The following is a 26217-nucleotide window of genomic DNA, read 5'->3' as shown; positions in this document are numbered from 1 at the left end:
GTGGCTTCATATTTGATATCTTTTCACATCTTTAGCAGTTAATGTGCTTTTTTTTTTCTTAACACTGTTTCTTGCGACCCTGTTGACTATTTGCAACACAACATTTGATGGTTCTGTGATTACAACCCAATAGCTTAGCAATTTCAAGAATGCTGAATCCCTCTGTAAGACTTGTAACAATTTTTGACTTTTTTGCCCATTTTGCCTGAGGAAAACAAGCTGCCTAATAATTCTGCGCACCTTGATAATGGGTGATATCCTTAGGTTTCACCCTCTTCATTACCCAAATACACATCACCTGATCTGTTTCATCCAATAAGCATTCAAGTTTATACAGCTTGGAGTTGGAAAATCTGTATCTCTACCCTTCTAACCAGGATCCACATGATTCAACAACAGCCTAGCCAGGGCTCTACTACTGCCTTGCTCTGTCTTGAAGGTAGCGTTTGTGAAGGTAGCCTTTGTGGTTGTACGTAAGTTAGAAGCTTGATGACCACATCTGTAGCTTATGGAAGCATTTCTAAAAAGGGCACTATACCTAAAAAATTATAGTGAACAGAATAGTATCATGAAAAGTGTCATGATATACTGTAGCTAGACCATGTGAGCGCAATCATAACATTTCATTAATTTCTGCCTAGTAAGAAGACCAATCTTCATCTTATCCAAAAGACTCAGACAGTTACAGGATCATCTCGGGAACATTTTTCCTTTCATACACAGGAAATTACAGAGGTTCATTTATAGTTCTGTCACTCCCAGAGCAGGAGGCACATGTCTTGTAGATTTTTTCCTATAATCAAGTGACCATCCCAATTACTAATTATTAGTTTCAGGAAAATGGGATTCCCTATGTCATGCTGCAGGAGGCTATTGTTTCCTTGTTTGTCAGCACTGTCTGTACAGCGTAAGTCATGTTCAGTATTTGGTCAGTATTTTACATCAGTATTTGTAAGGTGAATCTAGGAATGGGTGATAAATCCAGAAGTGGTGACGAGTTTCTATTATACTTTTCCTCTGATTGTCCCACTCCTGGTTTTGGCTTACAAATAATAAATTTGTGAACGTGGCATGAGTCAAACCGATAAGTAAGAACTGGTTGAAAGTGATATCTTGCAAAGTAACCACAGTCCTTACCAGAGAACGTATCCCTAGTATCCTCTCAGTCTGTTCTGATAACCTGTGGACATTTATAGGCCTGATTTTAAGTAGTACTTAATATTTTCATATAAATTAATTCAAGATTAAATTCCCAAGTTGAAGCTAGCTAAACGTTGTGCTCGGATATCTCCATCTGAGGTATAAACTTTAACTAGAGCACCAGTGGGCATCCTCCACTGCCATTCCACTTAGACAGAAAAATGGAGACCCCTGATTTTGTAATAGTGAGAGTGCCAGCAGTAAGTAATTACTTTTTTTGTGGAAGAGTTGATAAATTGCAGCCTTAGCACAACACTTGTCATGTACAGGAACACTATCTATCTGCAGGTATATGTTAATCTATTAGTAAATATCATTTATATTCTTTTTAGTTGGCTTAGTAGAGCAGTGGCTAGATGGAGAAAATGTAGTTATATCCTCCCTGCAGCTGCTTGCTTCCAGTTATCAGGGTGATGCGGATAGATTACCGCTTACAATACAGCGAGTATGGCTGTGACCACTCTCTGGAACATTAATTGACAGACCGCTCTATACATATGCAGTGGAGCAGCCTGTCAATCACATTGCTGAGGTTTGATTACAGCGTGCTCACTATATAGTGACTGTTACTGTTGCCTGCTCAGCCCCAGTGACTGGAAGTGAGCAGCTACAGGGAGAGTAAAACTTAATTTTCTCCCTCTAGACCCTACTCTAGTAAGACAGCTACGCAGGATTTAAATGCCCCTTACTTTCAGATTAGCCATATTTCTGCATGTAAATGTTTCTGCACCTGACAGGTTCCATTCTTTGATTGACTTGTTGTTCATGTTTTCTGTATGAAGGTTGCGGTTTTGGGCCTCAGGGCAATTAAAGGGAACCTGTCACCAGCAACAGTGCTATTAAACTGCAGATATGGGATATGGGCTTAAGCTGCAGACTAATAACATTACTAACCTACCCAGCGACTGCATGGTAAAGGAGCTTTATTCTCCCCTACAGTACTTGGCTTCCATGATTGCACTGGTTCAGTCAACGCTCTGGGAATACAGATCAGCTGCGTCCCCAGTCCTGACTGACACTGATTCTGCATTAGGTCCAGCTGTCCGTGCTGGGGGGGGCACGGTTACATCAGCCGCTCTGTATTCTGAGAGCGGTGACTGAACCAACGCCGCCCCCGTGACTGAAAACGAATGCTGCCGGGGAGAATAAAGTTCATTATCTCCTCGGAGGATTCGGCTACGTGCAGATGAAGGGCAGGTTAATAATGCTATTAATCTGCCGATTATCGCCATATCTGCAGGTTATAGCCTTTTTGCTGGTGACAGGGTTATTTTGACCCCTTCACGACCTATGACGTATAGGTATGTCATAGGTCATGTCTCTCTCTTTGATGTGGGCTCCAGCGCTGAGCTCGCATTTTTTCTGGGACATGATAGCTGATTTGATCAGCTATCATGTGCCCTTAGCAGCCACAGGTGGAATCACCATCATATTAAATGTCGCTGCCAGTCTCTGTCAGCGGCATTTAACATGATCGCGACAAAAGCGCATCACAAACCCCGCCCATCTGTCACATGATTGCAGGGTGCCAATGGGTTGGCGTGATAACCGGTCGTCTGCAGAAGGCCCCCCGAGCTTGTCATTGCTGATCTGCTATGAATGCCGATCCATAGCTGGCGTTCATAGAAGATGATCATTTTTAGTACACCTAGCAGGGTGCTAGGTGTAGCACAAGCGATCATACGATCGCAGCTTTATATCTCCTAAGAAAACTGTTGAAGCCAGTAAAAAGAAGAAAAAAAAATGTTTTAAAAGTATAAAAGAGCAATTCACCTCCATTTTGCCCCCTCCAAAACTAAACAGTAAAAAAAAACATATTTGCTATTGCTGTGTTCAGAAATGTCCAATATGTCAAAATATAAACTAAATTAATCCAATTTGGAAAATGACGGAACGAGAAAAAAAAATTAAAAACTCCAGAATTACATTTTTTTGGGCGCCGCAATATTGCAATAAAATGCAATAACAGGCAATCAAAACATCATATCTACACCAAAATTGTATCAATAAAAACATCAGCTTGGTGTGCAAGAAAATAAGCCCTCACCCAGCTCTAGATCCAGAAAAAATGGAGATGCTATGGGTTTTGGAAAATGGTGCTTTTTTTTTTTTTTTATTTTTTTTTTTACAAATTGGATTTTTTTTTCCCACTGAAATAAAAATTACGGTAACCTAGACATGTTTGGTATCTGTGAACACATAGTGACCTGGAGAATCATAATGGCAAGTCAGTTTTAGCATTTAGTCAACATGGTAAAAAAAAATAATTGCGGAATTTCACTTTTACTTGCAAATTCACCACAGTTGGAATAATCTTCTCCAGTACACTATATGGTAAAATCAATGATGTAGTTCAAAAGTAGAACTCGTCCCGCAAAAAACAAGACCTCACATGGTCATATTAACGGAAAAATAAAAGTTATTGCTCTAGGAAGGGTAGTAAATATATAAAAAACAAATGCCAAGGTCATGAAGGGGTTAACTTCTTTCCGACATGTGGCATAATAGTGCCTAAATGTCGGACTCCCCCCTCGTCGCTAGAGCCCGCACCTTTCCGGGCACATGACAGCTGATCTATAAAGCCTGACGTCCCCTTAACAGCCACAGGTGAAATTGCGATCCACCTGCGGCTGTTAACTAGTTAAATGCCGCTGTCAATCTCTGACAGCAGCATTTAACTCTCGCTCACAGGAAGTGCGTCACTAATCCTGCCCATCGGTGGCCCCGTCACATGATTGCGGGTCACCGATAGGTCTGCATGACAACCAGAGGTCTGCATCAGATCTCTATGGTTGTCATTTCTATGAGTGCCGTCCCGTGGTCAGCACTCCTACCAAGTGAGCATTTCTCCTATACACAGGTTATCTGATCATCGCCGGTGTGTATTAGAGGCGATCAGACAACCGCATCTTCTAGTCTCCCATGGAGACTATTGAAGCATGCAAAAAGTAAAAAAAAAAAGTTTTTAAAAATATTAAAGGTCAAATCACCCCCCTTTCGCCCCATTTAAAATAAAGCAATAAAAATCAAATATAACATATTTGGTATCGCCACATTCAGAATTGCTCGCTATATCAATATGAAAAAAGTATAGCGAGAAAAAAATTCATAACGCCAGAATTACGTTTTATTGGTGAACCCTACATTGCAATGAAATACAATAACGGGCGATCAAAAGATTATATCTGCACCAAAATGGTATCAATAAAAACAAACGATCGGCGGCAAGAAATAAGCTCTCCTCCAACCCGAGATCACAAAAAATGGAGACGCTACAGGTCTCGGAAAATGTTTCCATTTTTTAATTTTATTTTTTTTAATAAACTTTGGATTTTTTTCACCACTTAAATAAAAAATAACCTAGACATGTTTGGTGTCCATGAACTCGTAATGACCTGGAGAATCATAATGGCAGGTTAGATTTAGCATTTAGTGATCATGGTAAAAAACAAACAAACTGGTATTGCACTTTTTTTGTAATTTCACCTCACTTTCATGAGGCCAGGGCCATCTCCACTCTGAACCTGGTTGACAGTCTGTTTTACTTTTTTATATATATATTATATCTTAAGTGTGTAACCCCTTTTTCACATATACAGCACTCTCGTATTAAGGGGGCTTTAAAAATAAATATTAAAAACAAAAATAATAAAAACAGAAAAAAAAGACACTGCTATGATGGATCACTCGGTGTGCATCAGAAGACAGGTTGGTCTGCGTTAACTGGCTACTAAATGACCACCGATCATCAAGAAAGCAGCAGATTGGTGGTCCTTTAGTGCCCCCACTCAGGCGGTGTACACTAACATTTGCACTCTCATGCACCATCCTGTGGGTAGGTGGTAATTGTAGGACAACGCCTTCAAATCAAGATACCCGGGTGTAGGTGAGAAAGTTGTGACAAGTCCATTGCACATGACCTACATTAGTGACACCTGATTACTAAATGCCCCCTGGCTGTGACATGCTGATGCCCGGCTCTGTCATGCCTGTGCTCTGTGAGCTGATCCCTGGATGTCAGCACTTACTGCTCATCTCCGCATCATTTATGTTGCCAAACTGATTGATTTCTATGACTAGAGCCAATGTCATTAAAGTACACATGAACTAGTGAAAGGGTTATGAGATACAATATTACCTATTTACACACAGCACAGTAAATGTAGTCTTTGCAAAATGTGATTTTATTATTTTTTTTTTTACAGCCACTGATAAATGATTGCGGCTTAAAGGGGTTGTCCAACTTTGGGGACAATATTGTTTTCTTACTTAAATGGGAAACTGTCATATAAAATAACTCTAATAACGTGCAGATATGGGGTTACTCTGCAGGTTAGCAGTGTTCTGACACCGTGCGGCCCCGCTGCCGGGAGCATATGAACATTATTCCCCCTGGCAGCCTTGCTCTTTCCGTCACAGAGTTGGAGCCGGCGTGGTTTCAGTCACCGCTCAGTGTACAGAGAACGGTGGCTGTAACTGCACTGACTGACAGCAGCTGTGCACTAGTTCCAGCCGTCGGTCAGTGCCAGTGGCTCGGTTACTTCTGCCGCTCTCTATACACTGAACGGTAACTGAACCCATGCCAGTCCCGCCTCTGTGACTGCCAGGGGGAATAAAGTTAATTTCCTCCTGGCAGCGGGGCTCTCAGTGCGTCGGCCGCACAGTGTCAGAATGCTATTAATTCTGCAGATTACACCATATCTGCAGCTTAATTACATGACAGGTTCCCTTTAACTGCATGCAATTTGGACTAAAAAAATCAGTTTTGGTATTGGGTTCCCTTAAATTTTTGCACCATTTGCCTCCTAGCTGCTGTGTTACATGGTCCATTGCTGCAAAATGAGGGAACAGGGGCGGCCATATTATCTTTATTTTATCAGATGTGTTGGGGACATGATTTTGTGGCTCTTACTATTACGCATGAAGGACAGGTTCTCCTCCGGCTCTTGTTAGTACAGCTTTCCTCACAGACTGCACACATCTCCTGTCCAAGTAATGGCTGCTGGTGGGGGAACATGTGACTAGATCAGTGTATTAATGGACTGTGGCTGAACTTTGACAAGTCATGTTCCCCATTGGCGTTCCTTCTCAAAAACATCAGCACATAAAACCGTCGGTCCAGTATGTATCATCAGTATGGTTATGCCGTAAGGAAGAAATTGGGTAACTTCGAAACGCATAGACCCTTTAACCGTTTAATACATGTTTTATTTCTAACGCCATCATCCTTTGAGTCCTTTCATGTGACTATACCAGTAGTGGAAGGAAATCCATCCTGAATCCATACTGCAGCCAGCACTAGACAGTGAAATGAAGCTGCTATAGGGGACAAATGGTGCAAAATTTTTAATGAAATCCACCCAATAGCAAAAATGATTTTTAGCCCCAATTGCCTGCATTTAAGTAAGAAAAAAATAGCCCATTAATACGGACAACCCCTTTAAAAAGTTATTGCGTTCATCTGACCAATGAAGAGGTGGTTGTGTTTTTTTGTAACCATGACATGATCACTCATGATCATTGATTAAATAATAATTTGTATTTTCTGTCCCATTTTCATAGTTTCATAGTTTTAAGGTTGAAAGGGGATACATCCATTGTGTTCAACCTATAACCTAACATGTTGATCCAGAGGAAGGAACATTAAAACATTCAGATATTAATTGACAAAAATTAAGGAAAAAAATCCTTGTTAACCATGTATGACAATCTGGTACCCATAACCTGTAAATGCAAGGTAAGACAAGAAAACAGCTCATCAACTATATGGAGTACTATGGGCTGTGAAGTATATTATATGAATGAAATGATCTGTATATTATACTAATATGGATGACTATGGGCTGCGCATTATACTATATAGAGGACTATGGTTTGTGCATTATACTATATGGAGGACTATGGTCTGTGCATTATACTATATGTAGGACCATGGGCTGCGTGTTATGCTATATGGAGAACCATGGGCTGCACATTATACTATACTAGCTGAAGAGCCCGGCGCTGCCCGGGCATAGTAACTAACTGTGGTTAGTTTTAGCAAATTATAATTATCCTCCATCCCATAGTCCTGTGCCCATATACCCATCATACATATCCACCATCCCATAGGCCCGTGCCCATATTCCCATCATACATCCTCCATCCCATACATCCTCCATCCCATAGTCAAGTGCCCATATACCCATCACACATCCTCCATCCCATAGTCCAGTGCCCATATACCCATCTACATATTCTCCATCCCATAGGCCCGTGCCCATATACCCATCATACATATTCGCCATCCCATAGTCCCGTGCCCATATACCTGTCATACATATCCCGCATCCCATAGTCCAGTGCCCATATACCCATCACACATCCTCCATCCCATAGTCCCGTGCCCATATACCCGTCATACATATTCTCCATCCCATAGTCCCGTGCCCATATACCCGTCATACATATCCTCCATCCCATAGTCCAGTGCCCATATACCCATCACACATCCTCCATCCCATAGGCCCGTGCCCATATACCCATCACACATCCTCCATCCCATAGTCCCATGCCCATATACCCATCATACATATTCGCCATCCCATAGTCGAGTGCCCATATACCCATCATACATAACCTCCATCCCATAGTCCCATGCCCATATACCCATCACACATCCTCCATCCCATAGGCCCGGGCATAGTAACTAACTGTGGTTAGTTATAGCAAATTATAATTATCCTCCATCCCATAGTCCCATGCCCATATGAGCACGGGACTATGGGATGGAGGATAATTATAATTTGGACCATGGGCTGCACATTATACTATATGGAGGTCCATGGGCTGTGCTTTAAATTATATGGCGGACCATGGGCTGTGCATCATACTGTATGGAGGACCATGAGCTGTGCATCATACTGTATGGAGGACCATGGGCTGTGCATTATACTGTATGGAGGACCATGGGCTGTGCATTATACTGTATGGAGGACCATGGGCTGTGCATTATACTGTATGGAGGACCATGGGCTGTGCATTATACTGTATGGAGCACCATGGGCTGTGCATTATACTGTATGGAGGAACACAGGCTGTGCATCATACTGTATGGAGGACCATGTGCTGTGCATCATACTGTATGGAGGACCATGTGCTGTGCATTATACTGTATGGAGGAACACGGGCTGTGCATCATACTGTATGGAGGAACACGGGCTGTGCATCATACTGTATGGAGGAACACAGGCTGTGCATCATACTGTATAGAGGACCATGGGCTGTGCATCATACTGTATGGAGGACCATGGGCTGTGCATCATACTGTATGGAGGACCATGGGCTGTGCATCATACTTTATATGGAGGACCATGGGCTGTGCATCATACTGTATATGGAGGACTATGGGCTGTGCATCATACTGTATATGGAGGACTATGGAGGGTACATCATACCGTATGCAGGGTCCATTATACTGTATGGAGGACATTGGGGGTGAATTACAGTCTATGGACACTATGGGGTGCATTATATTATATGTAGGACGATGGGGATCCATTATATATGGCAGACTATGGAGGGTGCATTATACTATATGGGGATGCATTATACTATATGAAGGACTATGGAGGTGCATTATACTATATGGATGACTATGGGGATTGCATTATACTATAAGGAGGACTATTTGGGGCTCATTCTATACGGAGAACTATGTGGGGCCCATTATACCATATGGAGGACCAAGGGGATTGCATTATAATATATGGAATGCAATGTGGGGCCCATTATACTATATGGAAGGCTATGGGGGTATTATAATATTTGGAGGGCTATGTGGATCCCATTATACTGTTTGGATGATGCCTATATAATTTTTGGATGGTTATTTGAGGGCCATTATAGTGCATGCAAGCAATTATACAGTGTGAAGGTTTGTGTGGGGTCAATCATACTGTGTGGAGGGCTGTGTGAGAGCAATGTGATGCAATTCAAATTGGAAAAATCAGGAACTATAAGCTCTTTATTTTTCTTATTTTTTTTAATCAAAAATTCCCTGATTAAAACCTATTCACATTGTGCAATTATCATCAACATGAATTGGAAACCGTTACATTATGATAATTATTTATGAAGATACACAAGTTATGACTCTACGTAAAGACCGTGAGGCTATGTACATATTGCGTTTGTGCACATAGCATATGGTATACATCTGGAGCTTTTTATGACATATATTGTAACATTGCCATGTTGTCACCTTTTTTTTCTGTTTGCCAATGCAAAGAAAATTGTATTGAGTAAGGCCAAACACAGGCTAGTTGGAATGTGGCCGGAGGTATACAAATAGCATACTTGCGTTCACATGACGGACTGCTCCTGGCACTGGAGAATCCTCGCAGTGTGTGTAATGTGAGGATTCACAAGTTTACAGTCACATAAGTTGCAGACTTGGAGCCTAAGACCAGACAACCCCTTTAATCTAAAAATGTATGGGTTATTATTATATTTGCAGTCTTATTTTATAGTGTTGGGTGCTATTTAGGTTTTATTCACTGGTCCGTCCTTTCTTTTACCAGTAAAGGACTGCTATGTTATTGTAGCATTTTGGCAATCGTGTCACTCGTGTTAATGAAATAAGAGTTGGGAAATAAAGGTGTGTAGATGATTACTATACAGTGGTGTATGTATGTCATGTTAATAAAGCACAGCCACTCCCTTCCTGCCTCTTTAATAATGCAATATTTTATATGGACAGAGAACATTTAGGGCAGAGCTCTCCAGACCCAGCCTGTGATTTATCTCCCTCTAATACTTTCCATGAATACAACACTATAATGCAATCAGGTGATCTTTATACGTTTTATATGGGAGCAAGCTAGGCTTGTTCAGTAACACATACGGAACGTTGCACCAGGAAGCCTGGTTACACACAGAAATGTAATAATGACCAATATATAATGGTAATATCCCAATAATGCCTATATTTCAACACAGAACACCAGCACTCGTTCTAAATAATTTGTACTTATTCAGTAGAGAATGGCATCATACAACGTGACGTGTTTCGGCTCCCTTGGAGCCTTTTATAGAGCCAAAATGCATCCCATTGTATGGTAATCTGTACTGATTAAACTACTGCAATTAATTTATAAGAGTGAGTGGCTGTCTTCTTCACTTTGTATGTTCATGGGACACAACCCCTAATAGAGGTGCAGTACAAACTCCGAGTGCCGACTGGTTCTTTTCCACCGTGTAATCCATCACAGAGATACAAAGTAAACTGGAGTATGACAGGAGTAGAAAAGAAGCACAGAAAAGTGGGCTGAACGCCTTAGAACCCATTTATACGAGTCAATCACGGCCAATAAATGTCTGCCAATTGGCTATAGACGAGCTGATCAGCTTGTCCTTTAATGACCTGTTTAAGACAGGCTGACAAGAATTGAAAATTGTAAAATATGAAATGACGTACTTGTGCACCGAGTTCCTTCATGTCCACTGGTTTCTCTCCTGCCCAAATTAGACATTCATACATGAAAAGCACGTAGAGACATTCATGTCTTTTCGGAATTCATTTACACTCTTCAACATAAAAATTGCAACACCAAGAAGGAAAAATTGTGGAATTATGGAAATCACATGATGGATAGACATGTTAATGAGTCGAAAATAATGAAGAATGGAAACAACATTTTCAAAACATCTCGAATTAGTATCAAGTATGAACGCCACATGCAGAAATACCTGCACTTACATGCCTTGGGAGCTATTAGTGAGATTGTGAATGGTTGTATGAGGAATGTTCTGTCACGTTGAATGCACATCAGCATGAAAATCATCAAGATCCACTGCTGGCAGCTCCCTTTGCAATTGCAGACCAATGACATCCCAGATGTGCTCAATGGACGACATATCCGGAAGTGCTGCAGGCCATGATAGCCAGTTTAGGCCACACAAGCTGCACACAATAACACGATTAAGAATTGGCACATGTTACTGTACCCATAATGAAGCCTAGAGGGGTCCAGGTACTGTATATAGTGTACCCGAAATTAAGACAAGAGGAGGCCAGATACTGTACAGCATGCCACCCCGCAGTATGCTGTACCCAGTGTGATGTTCTCTCGTGAAGACCTCGTCATGGCATTACCCCCGTGGTCTCCAGTGCAATCACCGACCATCACTGAATCCAAAACAAAATTGGAACTCATTCCTAATAGGATGCTGTCTTGCTCTGCACTACGATGGTTTTTGAGAGCAGTGGCGTGAGGTCAGTGGAATACCTGTAATTTGACATCATAGCCCAATACAAATGCTTTCTAGTGGTGTCATAATGTACAGTACCAGATCCCTCCAGGCTTCATTCCAGGACAGTAACCGATTGGCTTCACCATGATTTGGTTGTGGAATGATTAGTACAACCATTTCTCTATAATGCCACAGGAGACTTTTTTTTGCACCATGGCAATTCGAGGCCGCATGTTGCTCATGGTACTATGATAAAACTAACTGAAGACAGCTCTCCTTATGAAGTTTCACATACAAGTTCCTTATTCCTCCATATACATCTAAGAGCAGCAATGTTTCGACTCGTATGGACTTCTTCAGGCTTGCAGACATGCTTATTTGTAACGTGTAATATGTAACAAGTCGCAGAGGTCTAGGTCTATGGTTGAGTACAGACCACCATGCACGGACCGGCTGCTGGTTGCCCGACCCTACTGGACAAGCCGAGGCATATATTTGTGAATCCGGCCCTATGTGTTTTTATATGTAAAAAATGTTAAATTCCAAATATTGCCAATTTTCATGACTGCAGTGAAATGCATTTTTTTGTCAGTGTAACAATGCAAGTGTTATTCATGAAATATTGCAGTAATTTAGAACGTCAATAGATGTATAACAACGCAGGAGCCCGGAAAATGAAAAAAAAAAAACACGACTCAAATGAAGTGAACTTAGTCATCCAATAAAATCAGTAAATCTTTATTAAATAGGATAAGCATTAAAAATATTAAAAAGGTGCCTTTTGTGGGAGATACAGAAGTAGCTATAATTTAACATGCTAACTGACATATTAAATGAGTTTTGAGAGGGGCAAGGTAACAGGAACATATGTGTCACGGAGTGACCCAGTGTGACAAGACCCAATGGTTGGTCGGTCACCAAACAACACAACACACAAGGAATCACCAGGGCAACTATAACAATGGTGGGCCCTGTCGATAGGGAACGGGGGAATGGACACCTCCTGCGCTCACCTGAGGATGTGCCCTGATCTCCCTGTCATCCCTATACTGGTTCTTTCACCCCGTCACCGAGCAGGATACCTAATCCCTCACTTGCACTGCTCTTATCCCTAAGTAGGGAACTGGCAGGGGAGAGCACTGGTCCCACCGCCTCACTAATACAACAAAAGGTACAACGTAGCAACAAATGCAACACATAGCTTTTTGCTGCAAAGCACCGCACAGCAGGATAAAGACAGCAAACTCAGCAAAGCACCACTGCACCCAACCAGCTCCTTCCTCCAGTATGGACACTTTAGAAAACGCTAACACCAACAGTCAGCTGATGCATCAGGTGACCTCTTGAAGGATGGTGGGAGTGGTCACCACCCACATCAGAAAACCCAGCAGCAATGCAATTACACCAGCAGGCCAGCCAGAGGAAAAAACTGACATTAACCCCCGATGGCCTGAAAGGAAAAAAGTTTTAATCTGAGAAGCCAGACCTGCCACAGATCCAAAAATGGATCATGACAATATGTCAAATAAATAACCAAGTGAATCTACCCTAGCACTTCCTACTTAAAATCAGTTAGAAGGACGTTCAATGTGGTGGAGTTAGGCAGGATATACCTTTAAAACAATGTTATACAAGCACCGTGTTTGTCTTTTTGTTCCTCCACTTCGACGCGTGTTTCGCCCAGCGTCTTCCTGGGGCTTCCGGAAGAAGCTGCCCTATTTTGAACATACTACTGACTGCTTATAAGTAGGACGTGCTAGGGTGGATTTATTTGTTTATTTATTTTGGACATATGTTCCTGTTACCGTGCCCCTCTTAGGCCACATTTAATCTGTCAGTTAGCACTAGTTACATTTAGGTATCTTTTTAGTAGGTTTTTATCTGCTTATTATAATTAAGCATGATTTACTGATTTTATTTATTGACTAGTTCACTTCATTTACATGCTGGAGCTTTTTTTTTTCCATTCCCAGAGTGTTATGTTTGCTTTGTAAGTGGGTTTGATACAATTTTGACTCCCCTCAAACACTAAGGCTGAATTCACCTTTTTTCCTTACTATAGCTGACCAATTTCAAATTGTATGTAATCATTTTAATAAACTCCGTTTTGTCTGCTGATTCACCAGAATGGTGAGCTTTGTATAACCCCAACCACACCATTGATTGGCAGTTTTTAGTGTACACTGTACGTAGGCAGAAAGCTGCCAATCATGGTGGGGGTGTGGCTTGACCATGTGGCAGCATGTTTACTGGTTCTCTACTGATAATCTCCTGCTGATAAAATAGAGATTTTATCTAAAGTACAGCTAGTGGAGCAGTAAGTTAGGCATCGCTGGAATCAGGGTCAGTGGCTCTTAGATTGTGTCAAAACACTGGTGACAAATTCCTTTTATAATAATAATTTTATTTCTATAACGCTAACATATTCCGCAGCTTTACATTTTAGAGGGAACTTGTGCAGACAATAAAAGACATTACAGAATAGCACATAACTCAACAGATACCAAGAGGAGTGAGGGCCCTGCTCGCAAGCTTACAATTTATGAGGAAATAGGGGGACACAAAAGGTGGATGGTAACAATTGCTTGTATTGTACGGACCACCCATAATGTAATAAATAGGGTGTTCGTGTAATGCTACGTAAACAGGTAACCAACCAGTATGTGTAAAAGTACAGACACAGAGAGCTATTAAGTGCATAAAGGGTGTAAGAATAGATGCTACGAGGGTCCTGGTTTTCAAAAAAATTTTATATGGGCAAAATAGGGATAGTTAGATAAATTTGTTGAAGCGGTAGATATGCGTTTTTAGGCTACGCTTAAAACTCTGGGTATAGGGGATTAAACAAATTGTCTTTGGTTGTGTATTCCAAAGATTTACCGCAGCACGTGAGAAGTCTTGGATACGGGAGTGGGAAGTTCGGATTATTGAGGATGTTAATCTTAGATCATTAGCAGAATGGAGGGCACGGGTAGGGTGGTAGACTGAGACGAGGAAGGAGATGTTAGTGTGGTGCTGAGCCATGGAGAGCTTTGTGGGTGAGAGTTATAAGTTTATATTGAATTCTGGAGTGGATGGGTAACCAGTGTAATGACTGGCACAAGGTAGAGGCATCGGTGTAACGGTTGGTGAGGAATATGATCCTGGCTGCAGCATTCTAGACAGATTGGAGAGGGGAGAATTTAGTAAGAGGCAGACCGATTAGTAGAAAGTTACAATAGTCCATGTTAGTTCATCGTTTTAATGAATAAGAGAAACAGTAAGAGTTTTTTCAAAAGTAATAAAAGGTCGAATTCTAGAAATGTTTTTGAGGTGCAGATAACAAGAGCGCGCCAGCGATCGGATGTGGGGGGTGAATGAAAGCTCAAAATTAAGTATGACCCCAAAACAGCGGCATGTTGCTGGGGAGTAATGGTGGAACCACACATGGAAATGGCAATGTCGGGCGTAGGTAGGTTAGTGGAGGGAGGGAAACATGAGTTCAGTTTCAGATAGAGATGTTAGAGACAGCGGTAAGACAATCACTGGTGTTTAGTAATAATGTAGTCTTTTCAAAGGAGTCCTAAGCACAGAATGAACAGAGAGTTCAATAAATAAAATATACTGAACTTTTTCCCTCAAAGTGCTATATTAATGTGTTTAGCTTTATAACTCGCTGCCTGCTCAAGGTGACAGGTTCATTTAATGCCAGATTACAGACATTTCTATCTAATTAAATTATTGGCACTTTCTAGTTTTTCAAAGATCATAATACATAATATCTGTTTACTGACATTTAGTAGGGGGAGCTTTGGCTTATTCCTAGCATCAGCGATGAGCATCGTGCCCATTATCTTGCACCTAAATATTCAATTTTTCTCTTTGTGTCTGCAGTGTATACCCTATGGAGCTTCCCAGATCTTCTTCCAGCTTTTACCACTTGGCCACCGGTTCTTGAAAAAATGGCTGGCGGAGCAGGTAATGTGAAGGATTATTGTACTTATTTTTTGGTATAGGTACATTTTCTGCGGTGTGCTGCTTAACTTGGTCACTTGGGACAATCTGCATACATTAGATTGTGTCCTGTAGCAAAGGAAACGCCTTAGAGGGGGAAAACCTCCTAATAGGGCATTTTTGGACTGATGTCGCATGATTTGATTGAGTTCCTGTAGTGTTGCTTGTCTTAGGGTCCATTTAAACAGATTGACTGGCGGCACGATACAACCGCTGATCAGTAAACTGTTAAAGATCAGCGGTCATTTGAAAGCCTGTTTACCCAGGCAGACCAAAGTAAAAGATGTTCATTGAGCAATCTGTGCAATCCAATTTTTAATCAGATTACGATTTAATCACAAGTGGGAGCGAGCCCTTAAAGGTGCATTTACACTGAAAGATCATCGTGAACAAGCGTTCCTAGAATTACTTGCTTCCAGATAATCTTGCAGTGTAAACAGGCTGCCAATCATCCAATGAACATGCAAAACGCTGAGTACAAAAGATCATGTTTCTTGGTGGTGCCTCATCCCGTAAACAGGACTCGTTCTGCCGAGAATAATGGCAGCCTATGCACAGTGAATGATTTATTACAGGTTTTTCGGTGTGCATCACTTACTGTGGTCTGCTGTGTAAACAGGCTAATAAACGACTACTGATTGGTAAGCATATACCGATCAGCAGTCAGTGCCGTGTAAACAGACTTATTGACCTTTGACTGTAGCTCTGATACAGAACTTGAGTCATATGAGTCATATTGGTTTCTGCAAAGGTCTATTGCAGTTGTTTTTGCTGGGCTACAAATATGGGACTTTTCCATAGCGACTGGTAAGACCTCATCTAGAGGGGACTTTATGGTGGTACACAGCGGGCGAGACACCTGCTCCATGCTATTTCTGGGCTGTCCTTGTTGTTGTCCCCTAATTGCATTTTGTTTTTATTAACCATTTCTCCAACTGTAACGCTAGATCAGGTTGAAGTTCTATCTCAAAGACCTTGCTCTCCTAAAATAAATCAAGAATGTAAATCTTAATCTCATCAGTTGTCATCTGCTGGGTGACGACCCTTAATGACAGCCATTGTTCTGCTATGGTTTGGGGAATAGTGTTTTTAAAGGAGGGCTGGTTGTTTTTTTGAGAAAGCACCTAAAAAAAAAAAATCACTAATTAAATGTTATTAACTGCACCACCCATTGACTCGCATGGGACACAAATCACTTTGAGAGGCTTATTACCCTTGTGAGAGAGTTTTTTTTCCTTGACTGAAAGTGAAACATTGGCAAACAAATAATTTTGGTATTTTGAGCTGCTTGCTGATTAAAAGAAAAAAGTCCTGCAAAACCCCTCCAGTATATTCCGTATATACTTTACATCTAGATATCTCTACATCTTTATATCTAGACTTACACCTAACAGAACACCTGTGATGCGGACACGATGACACATTGTTGCGAAGCATGGCACATGAGAATAATAGCTAATAGTGAAGTCTCTGCCCTGCCCTGCAGCCTACAAAGGATGTCATTACTAAGAAAGTTTCCCACCATATCCTCCATGTGCTGACATTCCTGTCTCTTCCAGATCTGATGCTGCCTGGCGTTGTGGTGCCATCTACAGGCCTTCCAGAGGTTCAGCGGGGTAGTCTTTGTGCAGTCATCTTAGTGGGAAGCAGGTATAGTACATTCTGCACACTGTAGTGAAATATGGGATGGGGGCATAAAAACGTCAAAGTATTCCAAGCAGGTGTTGTATATACCCCTATTCTTGATGTCTGAACGCTAATCTCTGGCATTCTCAGCAGCTGACGCTGCAACAAGGTCATAAAAAACACAAAATGACATGCTATGTAGTCAGTTTGGGGAACCAGAAAATTGTGAGGCTTTGCTTAAAAAGGAACCTATCAGCACATATGGAAGTAGAAATATGTAGAAAAATATGCGCTAAAATTAACTTGAGTCACTGTAAATGAAAAATGAATGGCTGAAAACCTGCCTGTGCTGCTGTAGAAGTATAATTCGGTCACGATGATCCATGCTAAGTGATATTTCTTATCGGAAAGGCTGAAGATGTAATTCATCCGGTGTCTTGAATCCGTGCTTTACACAAAAAACTAGCAGTGTTCCGGCCGGTCACGTCTGCTCTAACACCTGTTTGATGGGAAAAAATCTGCCGCCCTTTGTATGTGTGATGTCACCAAACTACGGGCTCTCTTCAAAGAAGAAAAGTGCCGATTATCCAACGCGTTTCTGAGGTTCCGACATCTGAAGCAGGCAGCCCAGTAATTGTCACATCACTGGAATCAGGATATCTGCCCCTACATTATGCTCCTCTCCCATTGGGCATTAAAAACTTGATGACAGATTCCTTTCTGAGCTTGTAGCCACCCAATCTTGGGTCCTGGACATAGTAACATGTACTGCCTGTATACAACAAGCCCATAGTGGCCCTTTATGTGTAGTATTGCTCTTTGACTGTTGTTTCCTCACCCTAGTTTAGTAACTCTTGGCATTGCACTCAACAACTGCATTTTTTTTTATTTCTGTTTTGTTTTTTGGTGCAGGGCTCCTGTAGCAATTGGTGTGGCCAATATGTCTACAAGAGAAATGTTGGCATCTGGAATGAAGGGGAAAGGCTTCAACATCTTACATACATACAAAGATCAACTATGGTAAGAAAGTGGCCACTTTTACTAAAATACTGCTTTGCAGTCCACTTGGGACAGATCAGGATTATTTTAGTTTAGTACATGGGTGTCGCCTATAAAGCAATAATTATCGGCAGAGGTATATCTAGGCTTTCTGGCACCCAGGGCAAGAATTTGGTTTGGTGCCCCCCCACCCACCCACGTACATATGCGACTTGCACACTTAGCCCTGTACCCACGAGCTGCTCTCCCTAATGCTCTCAATGTTCAGTAAAAAATTGAGAGAAGCAGGAAGAGAAGCTCGTTGTCACAGGACCATAACTATGAATATCGCATATGAGTGAAGTGTCCATGTGATGACTACTGGAACCTGCAGAGCTGAATTCTGACATTGCAGGCTTCTGAATTCTCACAACTAATGCACTGCACACTTTTAGGATTCTCCCTGGCCGATGTACAGTCATGTCCGCACAAGTATGTGATTTGTATACTTCTGGCCACATTCCGACTAGACGTGCCCGGCCTCGCTGTGTTCATTTTCATTGAGTGAGGCCGCACACGTCTAGTCAGCATGTGACCGTATGTATGTAAATTACCGGCATGAGAGAATCCTGACAGCGTTCAGTGAGCACTGTGAGAATTCAGAAGCCTGCAGTCACATAGAATGACTGCAGACTCATCACAGACCTGGACAACCCCTTTAATGCTCCTAACAAATAAAAACATGAGAATTAGTCAGCATCACAAATAATATTTACATCCAGGTACCTTATAGATGACGTCGTCTCTGGAGTCCCTCTCCTTTTCTTCTTCTTGTCCAGACCCCATGATGAGTTTTCTCATCCACAGCTGTCTCTGCAGACTTCCATCTTCTCTGGCCTTCTGCAGGAAATCTCCACACGATGCCCTTAAAGATAGAATTGTCATTATAATGCTCCTAAATAAAAATGTCTGCGATATACTGTCGCCTCACAATATTCCCCTCCTTCCTCATACTGTCTCCTCTAACATCCCTCTGTTAACCATACCATATATTTACCCCCTCACTCTCTATACTGTCTGCTCATACATACCCCTGACTCCCCATACTGTGTCTGCACCAATCCCATCACCCTCACTCCCCATACTGTGTCCGCTTACATTTTTCCCATCGCTACTCATTCTGTGTCCACATACATTTACCCGTTCGCACCCCTTGCTGTCTGCACCCATCCCGCATACTGTTTCCTCATACATGCCCTCATACATACATACTCTTCATTTTGTGTCCTCAAATCTCTCCACACACATTAAATCCTATCCCCATTCCAAATCCCCCCATCCCCACTTCAAATCCCCCCACACATTAAGTATCCCCCATCCCCACTCAATAACCCCGTCCCTACTCCCAAATCCCCCCACTCATTATGTACCCCCCACTCCAAATCCCCACTCATTAACCCCCATCCCCACATTAACCCCCATCTCCACTCATTAACCCCCCCACACATTAACCCCCATCCCCACTCATTAACCCCCACTAATTAACCCCCATCCCCACATTAACCCCCATCTCCACTCATTAACCCCCACTAATTAACCCCCATCCTCACAATAACCCCAATCTCCACTCATTAAACCCCACTCATTAACCCCCCACTCATTAACCCCTATCCCCACATTAACCCCCATCTCCACTCATTAACCCCCCACTTATTAACCCCCCCACACATTAACCCTCATCCCCACTCATTAACCCCCACACATTAACCCCCATTCCCACTCATTAACCGCCATGTCCTGCTGGCTGCGCCCGGGGCAACTGCCCCGGCTGCCCCCCCCTGGATACGCCTCTGATTATCAGCACTCCTACAAGTGCATCTCACAAAATTGGAATATCATCAAAAAGTTAATTTATTTCAGTTCTTCAAAACAAAAAGTGAAACTCATATATAGAGTCATTATGGAGTGCTCTTTTTCAAGTGTTTATTTCTGTTAATGTTGATGATTATGGCTTACAGCCAATGAAAACCCCAAAGTCATTATCTCAGTAAATTAGAATACTTTATAACACCAGCTTGAAAAATGATTTTAAAATCCGAAATATTGGCCTATGGAAATATATGTTCAGTAAATGCACTCAATACTTGGTCGGGGCTCCTTTGGCATCAGTTACTACATCAATGCGGCATGGCATGGAGGCGATCAGCCTGTGGCACTGCTGAGGTGTTATGGAAGCCCAGGTTGCATTGATAGCAACCTTCAGCTCCTCTGCATTGTGGGGTCTGGTGTCTCTCATCTTCATCTTGACAATACTCCATAGATTCTCTATGGGGTTAAGGTCAGGCAAGTTTGCTGACCAATCAAGCACAGTATTACTGTTGTTTTGTGAACCAGGTATTGGTACTTTTGGTAGTGTGGACAGGTGCCAAGTCCTGCTGGAGAATGAAATTTCCATCTCCAAAAAGCTTGTCAGCGGAGGGAAGCATGAAGTGCTCTAAAATTTCCTGGTAGATGGCTGACCTGACTTTGGTCTTGATAAAACACAGTGGACCTACACCAGCAGATGACATGGCTCTCCAAACCATCACGGACTCTAGAAACTTCTCACTAGACCTTGGAAATCAAGGTCCCTTGTACTCATCCCCAAAAACAATTCCGACCCAACCCAAATGAGAAATTATCGGCCAATATCATTGATTAACACAGACATCAAGATTTATGCCAAAACTTTGGCAAATCGATTGAATCACTTCCTCCCCAAATTGATACACAACTATCAAATCGGTTTTGTTTCTAACTGTCAATCTGTTGATGGCACAAGGAGGTTAATCAATTTGATCAAACTGATTAATTCCAAGAAATCCCAAGCTGCTATTATATCCTTAGATGCCGAAAAGGCCTTCAACCGCCTCAACTGGAATTATCTGCTTGCTACTCTCTGTAATTTTGGCTTTCATTCAAAAATCTTATCTAGTATTTCGGCTCTATATTCTAACCCGACCGTAAAAGTTACGTCACTAATCATCTGTCCCCATCCTTTAATATCTCGAACGGAACGAGACAGGGGTGTCCACTTTCCCCTCTCCTCTTTGTACTGGCCATTGGCTCAACTAATCAGGGACGATCCTGATATCCATGGCATCATGGCTGGCAATAGAAATTATAAAATTAGTCTCTTTGCGGATGATATTATCTTAACAGTATTTAATCCTTCCAAATCCAAATCTTACTCTCTCAATTCTCTAACGTTTCCTACTTCAAGATTAATGAATCTAAGTCGACAATCCTGCCTCTAAACATACACCCATCTTTCATGGAAGACATCAAGCGGACGGTCCCTTGGAGTTGGTCGTCCAATCACATCACCTATTTAGGCCTGAGTTTCTCCAGCTCTATCTACTCTCTGAAACCATTAAACCTAACCATTCTTATTAAATCTATTGCTGATGACATGTCTTCATTCGGAGACAAGGGACTTTCTTGGTGGGGTAGAATCATTACTTTCAAATCTTACATTCTCCCAAAAAGCTTATATATGTTTCGTTCATTACCTCTACCAATTTCAGCCCCTTGCCTAAAGAACCTACAAACCCAGACTAATAATTTTATCTGGGGTTATAAAAAAGCGAGGACTGCTTCTCATATCCTCTACAACAGTTGGAGATTGGGGGGGCCACTTTAAAGAATATTTTGGCTTATTACAAGTCCTTTCTTATCAAGCAAAGCCTTTCGTGGTGACTTCTTCCAGACCCTCCTGCCTGGTATGAATTGGAATGTCACTTCAACCAAAAATATCCCACCATATCGTTTACTTCTCGACTCAATTCTTCTTAAAAAATCCTCCCCCTCTTCTCATCCCATATTTGATGCCACACTGGCTGCCTGGAAAGCATTTTCTAAACAGCAAAGAGGTGTACACAAATTAACTTTCCTTAAGAATCTTCCTCTCCACTTAATCTGCTCCTTATACCATACAGAAAAACTCATTTCAAAGGTAGACTCACCAAACCCTGACTAAGGCACTAGTAGGATGCAGCAGACTTCCATTGATAAAGGCTGGGGCAGCACAGGTGCAAACCACTGATGAAAACAGCCAGTAACCCAAAGTGGTCTGGCTGCCTAGTGGAAAAAATGCACACAAATAAGGCTTGCATAGGACATCAGTCACACAGATAAGTGTGGTGCAAAGTGTCTGAACAGCCTATTAATGACGCCCATAGTATTAGCAGGCGGGCTGCTCAGCACTATATGCATGCATCACACAGAAAAAACAAGCCAACATAAAGAGGCCTAGCTGCATCCTGCAAAAATGATAAAAAGTGCAAAAAGATAAAAAGTTATGGGGTATTAGTTACTATTTTGGCCAAAGCAGATTATCTCGCAACCCAGCATCAAGGGTCCCCAAATTTTGCGAGTCTGTAACACTAAATCTGAACAGCGCACATAAGAAAATAAGAAAAAATTCCCAAAAATTCACTTATCTGTGTGACTGATGTCCTATGCAAGCCTTGTTTGTGTGCATTTTTTTCACTAGGCAGCCAGACCCTCTTGGGTTACTGCACTTTTTATCATTTTTGCAGGATGCAGTTGGACCTCTTTATGTTGGCTTGGTTTTTTCTGTGTGATGCATACATATAGTGCTGAGCAGCCTGCCTGCTAATACTATGGGCGTCATTAATAGACTGTCCAGACACTTTGCGCCACACTTATCTGTGTGACTGATGTCCTATGCAAGCCTTATTTGTGTGCATTTTCTCCACTAGGCAGCTAGACCCTCTTGGGTTACTGACTGTTTTCATCAGTGGTTTGCACCTGTGCTGCCCCAGCCTTTATCAATGGAGGTCTGCTGCATCCTACTAGTGCATTAGTCAGGGTTTGGTGAGTCAACCTTTCAAATGTGTTTTTTATGGATTTTTGGGAATTTTTTCCTATTTTCTTATGTGCGCTGTTCCTTATACCATACAGCCATCAATCCCATTTGCGCTGAACATGACGTTAAGAAATTCAAGGACCTGGTCAATGATTCTAGTCTTCTCCCCTTTTCCCAAAACAAAGATAAATTCAAAGTCCCCTCTTCGTAATTCTTCCAGTATATCATAATGAAAGATTTGATTGAGCAATTTCTTGCATCTAAACCAAGCCTATCAGAACCCGCTACCAATCTCATTACTAACGTTAGTCATAAAATCTTTTGGCGCACCTCTTACATCTATATGTGGCTCAATAAAAGTCATGTATTTACCAAAGCCCATAACTTTCTGAAATGGGAACAAGAGTTACATATATCCCCAAGTCCTGAAGAATGGAAGCAGACTTGCTCTATTTCCTACACCGCTTCTATCTCTATGTCGCTCCAAGAAACTTACTACAAAATGCTAACTTGTTGGTATTATACACCGGCTCGACTTTCTCAGATTAATTCGGAGCACCACTCGTCCTGTTGAAGAGGCTGTGGCCAATACGGCAACTTGCGTCATATATTTTGGCACTGTCCCAGTATTAAGCCTCTTTGGAAAGATATATCGTCTTTAACTCATTACTTACGAAACCCATTACTTTATTTCCTCAACTAGCTCTTCTATCCTTAGACTCGGCTTGCATTATTCACTCCTCCGTTCCTTTGGTAGTACATATTCTTTTAGTAACTAAGCAACTTATTGCTTTCCATTGGAAGAGGCCAGACCCCCCCCAACTATCCAAGATATTATTGACAGAATGACTCTCCATAAAGCCTTCGAGCACAAAATAGCTACGGTACATAACAACCTTAACAAATTCACTCAAAAATTGTCCAGTTGGTATATTTATTCCCTTAAAGTTTATTCAGACAAGCTACATTTTTTAGTTTTTTTTTCCTGATTATTGGTTAATATTCATAATAAATGCCTTTGTAGTTACTCTATACTCGTAATGGTTGTAAATGTTAGCATGTTATTTTCCTGTTAATTGGGACGCAAGGTCCACTTGGTCCCTTTTTCCCTTATTGTCTTTCTCCTTCCTGCTCCCTCACCTATTTCCTCCCTCCCTCTAATGTTATGTAAATCCTTAATAAAATTTTTGGAAAAGGAAATCAAGCTCCCAGAGTCTGGAGGAAGAGTGGAGAGGCACACAATCCAAGCTGCTTGAGGTTTAGTGGGAAGTTTCCACAATCAATGATGATTTATGGAACACATGTCATCTGCTGGTGTAGGTCCACTGTGGTTTACCAAGACCAAAGTCAGCACAACCATAAAGCTGGTGTTATAAAGTATTCTAATTTACTGAGATAATGACTTTTGGGTTTTCATTGGCTGTAAGCCATAATCATCAACATAAACAGAAATAAACACTTGAAATACATCACTCTGTTTGTAATGACTCCATATAATATACAAGTTTCACTTTTTGTATTAAATAACTTAACTTTTTGATATTCTAATTTTGTGAGAAGCCCCTGTAATTAGTGATGAGTGAATGTCCTCGGATAAGGTGTTATCTATTCATGGTCGTGTGCTAGCCAAGTGTCTTCAACATTCTTGAAAAATATGTTCAATTCCCCATGGCTGCATGTCTCGCAGCTGTCTAAAAGGCTGGCCGTCAATATGCTGGGTATAAGCTTACTTTTAGTACGTGGTTATTGCAGGGCCATTGGTGACAGGTCTGGTCCTCCAGTCATTGCTCCTGTGGAGACAGAGGCTGCACCGGAACCATTATTCCCCCATGACTCGTTGACCGATGTAACTGAAACACAACTGGAAAACTTGTGCCTGGTTGAAGTAGCAGCGGATGCACCACATGAGGGTGAAGACATTGGAGTAGAGGAAGATAGAGAAGAAACGCAGGACTCTGAAGATTGTCACTTATCCCCGCAAGGTAACCATTTACCCCTCCCCTTGGCCCACATAGACGTAAGTATTTCAACTTTGTCTTAAAACAAATTCGCATTGGTATAATCTGTAATCCCAGTTTTTTTTCTTTTAAATATGCCATATGGTCCAAGAGATATGGGCCCTTATAATTTAGTGCAAGTTTTCATGGTCTACAAAGGGGATGTTATTTACAGTGTATTTATGCAGAGCAGGCTTAGGACACGAACCCAAAGAGCCCTAAAGTGTATTGGGGAGTCAGGAGAGCGAGTACAACTATCTCACGTGTATGATCAGCTTTACTATCATAGAAAAGGAAATAGGCTGCTTAAACTATAATGGGGTCATAGCTGCTTCTAAAAGGTTAATCTGATTGTCTCAATACATAGAGTCCACCAGGAGAAACTGTGACAGATTTTATCTTTGTAGCTTTTTCTTTCAGCTGCCGTCTCCTGCTGCTCAATATTACACAGGAATCTATCTTATTTTGCTTCAGATATCAATACATCCAGTATGAAGAAAGATGCAGATCTCCATATATTTATATGCAGCACCAAATGTCCACCTCAGAAGCAGGAAGTTTCTCACCCTGTCCAAATAGTTACACAGTGAAAAGCCTAACTTCAGCCTCCATCTCCTACAGGGCCTGAGCTTTCATCTCTAAATCAGTGATACGCTTTTTTTACATTTACAAATTGTATATTGAATTGTATCCTGAGGTATTTCAGGAGTTGACAGTCCTCTTTGTAAACCCTAGTCCCAGCGACGTATTAGAAACGTTGGCAGAAATTAAATTTTAAAAATCATGCATAGATTTATCCTTTGCATTGGTTTATTATTAATCTGAGCAGCAGATATACTCATGCTTCACAGAAGATTTTTCCCTTTATCTCACTACAGAAGCCATGGACAACTTACTAAACAAGTGCTTCTTCCATGCTTTGAGGTACAAAGTGAAGAAGTCAGACCTTCCCCTGCTTACAAGCACCTTCCTGCGAAACCATCTTTTCTCCTGTTGGTGAGTTCTTTCGTTGGGGGTCACATATTTATGGATAATATATAGAATAGACTATCAGTGCAGAATCAATGAAACGCCTTTAAACCTAATACTTAATGATGTATATATCCACCATTAGTGAGGTCTAGTTTGTGCACTGTAAAGGATATATACCGTATACATCATGGTGACCAGTGTCAGGAGAACTATTGATACTCAGAAGCCTGGCACCATTTCCATTATAAGTGCCATCACTGATCAGTGCAGTCCGGTGTGGGGTCTGCGTGCACAAAGCCTGCTATGGCCTGTCAGAGACAGGGTCCAAGGAGCTGCCTGTCAGTCTAA

General features: G+C 41.6%; 1 protein-coding gene across 8 annotated transcripts in view; it reads left to right on the top strand.

Moving 5' to 3' along the window:
* EIF2D (eukaryotic translation initiation factor 2D) overlaps positions 1 to 26217 on the top strand; it is a 70141-nt gene that overhangs the window by 14135 nt on the left and 29789 nt on the right. For all 8 annotated transcript variants that reach the window (XM_073587253.1, XM_073587248.1, XM_073587251.1 and 5 more), the window contains exons 3-7: positions 15307 to 15390; positions 16986 to 17076; positions 17965 to 18072; positions 24653 to 24882; positions 25776 to 25893. In XM_073587253.1, coding sequence (XP_073443354.1) covers positions 15307 to 15390; positions 16986 to 17076; positions 17965 to 18072; positions 24653 to 24882; positions 25776 to 25893 — 631 coding nt within the window. The remainder of the gene's footprint in view (positions 1 to 15306; positions 15391 to 16985; positions 17077 to 17964; positions 18073 to 24652; positions 24883 to 25775; positions 25894 to 26217) is intronic.

This window comes from Dendrobates tinctorius, unplaced genomic scaffold, assembly GCF_039654945.1.
Source record: "Dendrobates tinctorius isolate UK_male_01 unplaced genomic scaffold, ASM3965494v1 ptg000098l, whole genome shotgun sequence".
Lineage (NCBI taxonomy): Eukaryota > Metazoa > Chordata > Amphibia > Anura > Dendrobatidae > Dendrobates > Dendrobates tinctorius.
Note: the sequence above shows the minus strand (reverse complement) of the source record. Positions and strands in the feature narration are given on the sequence as shown.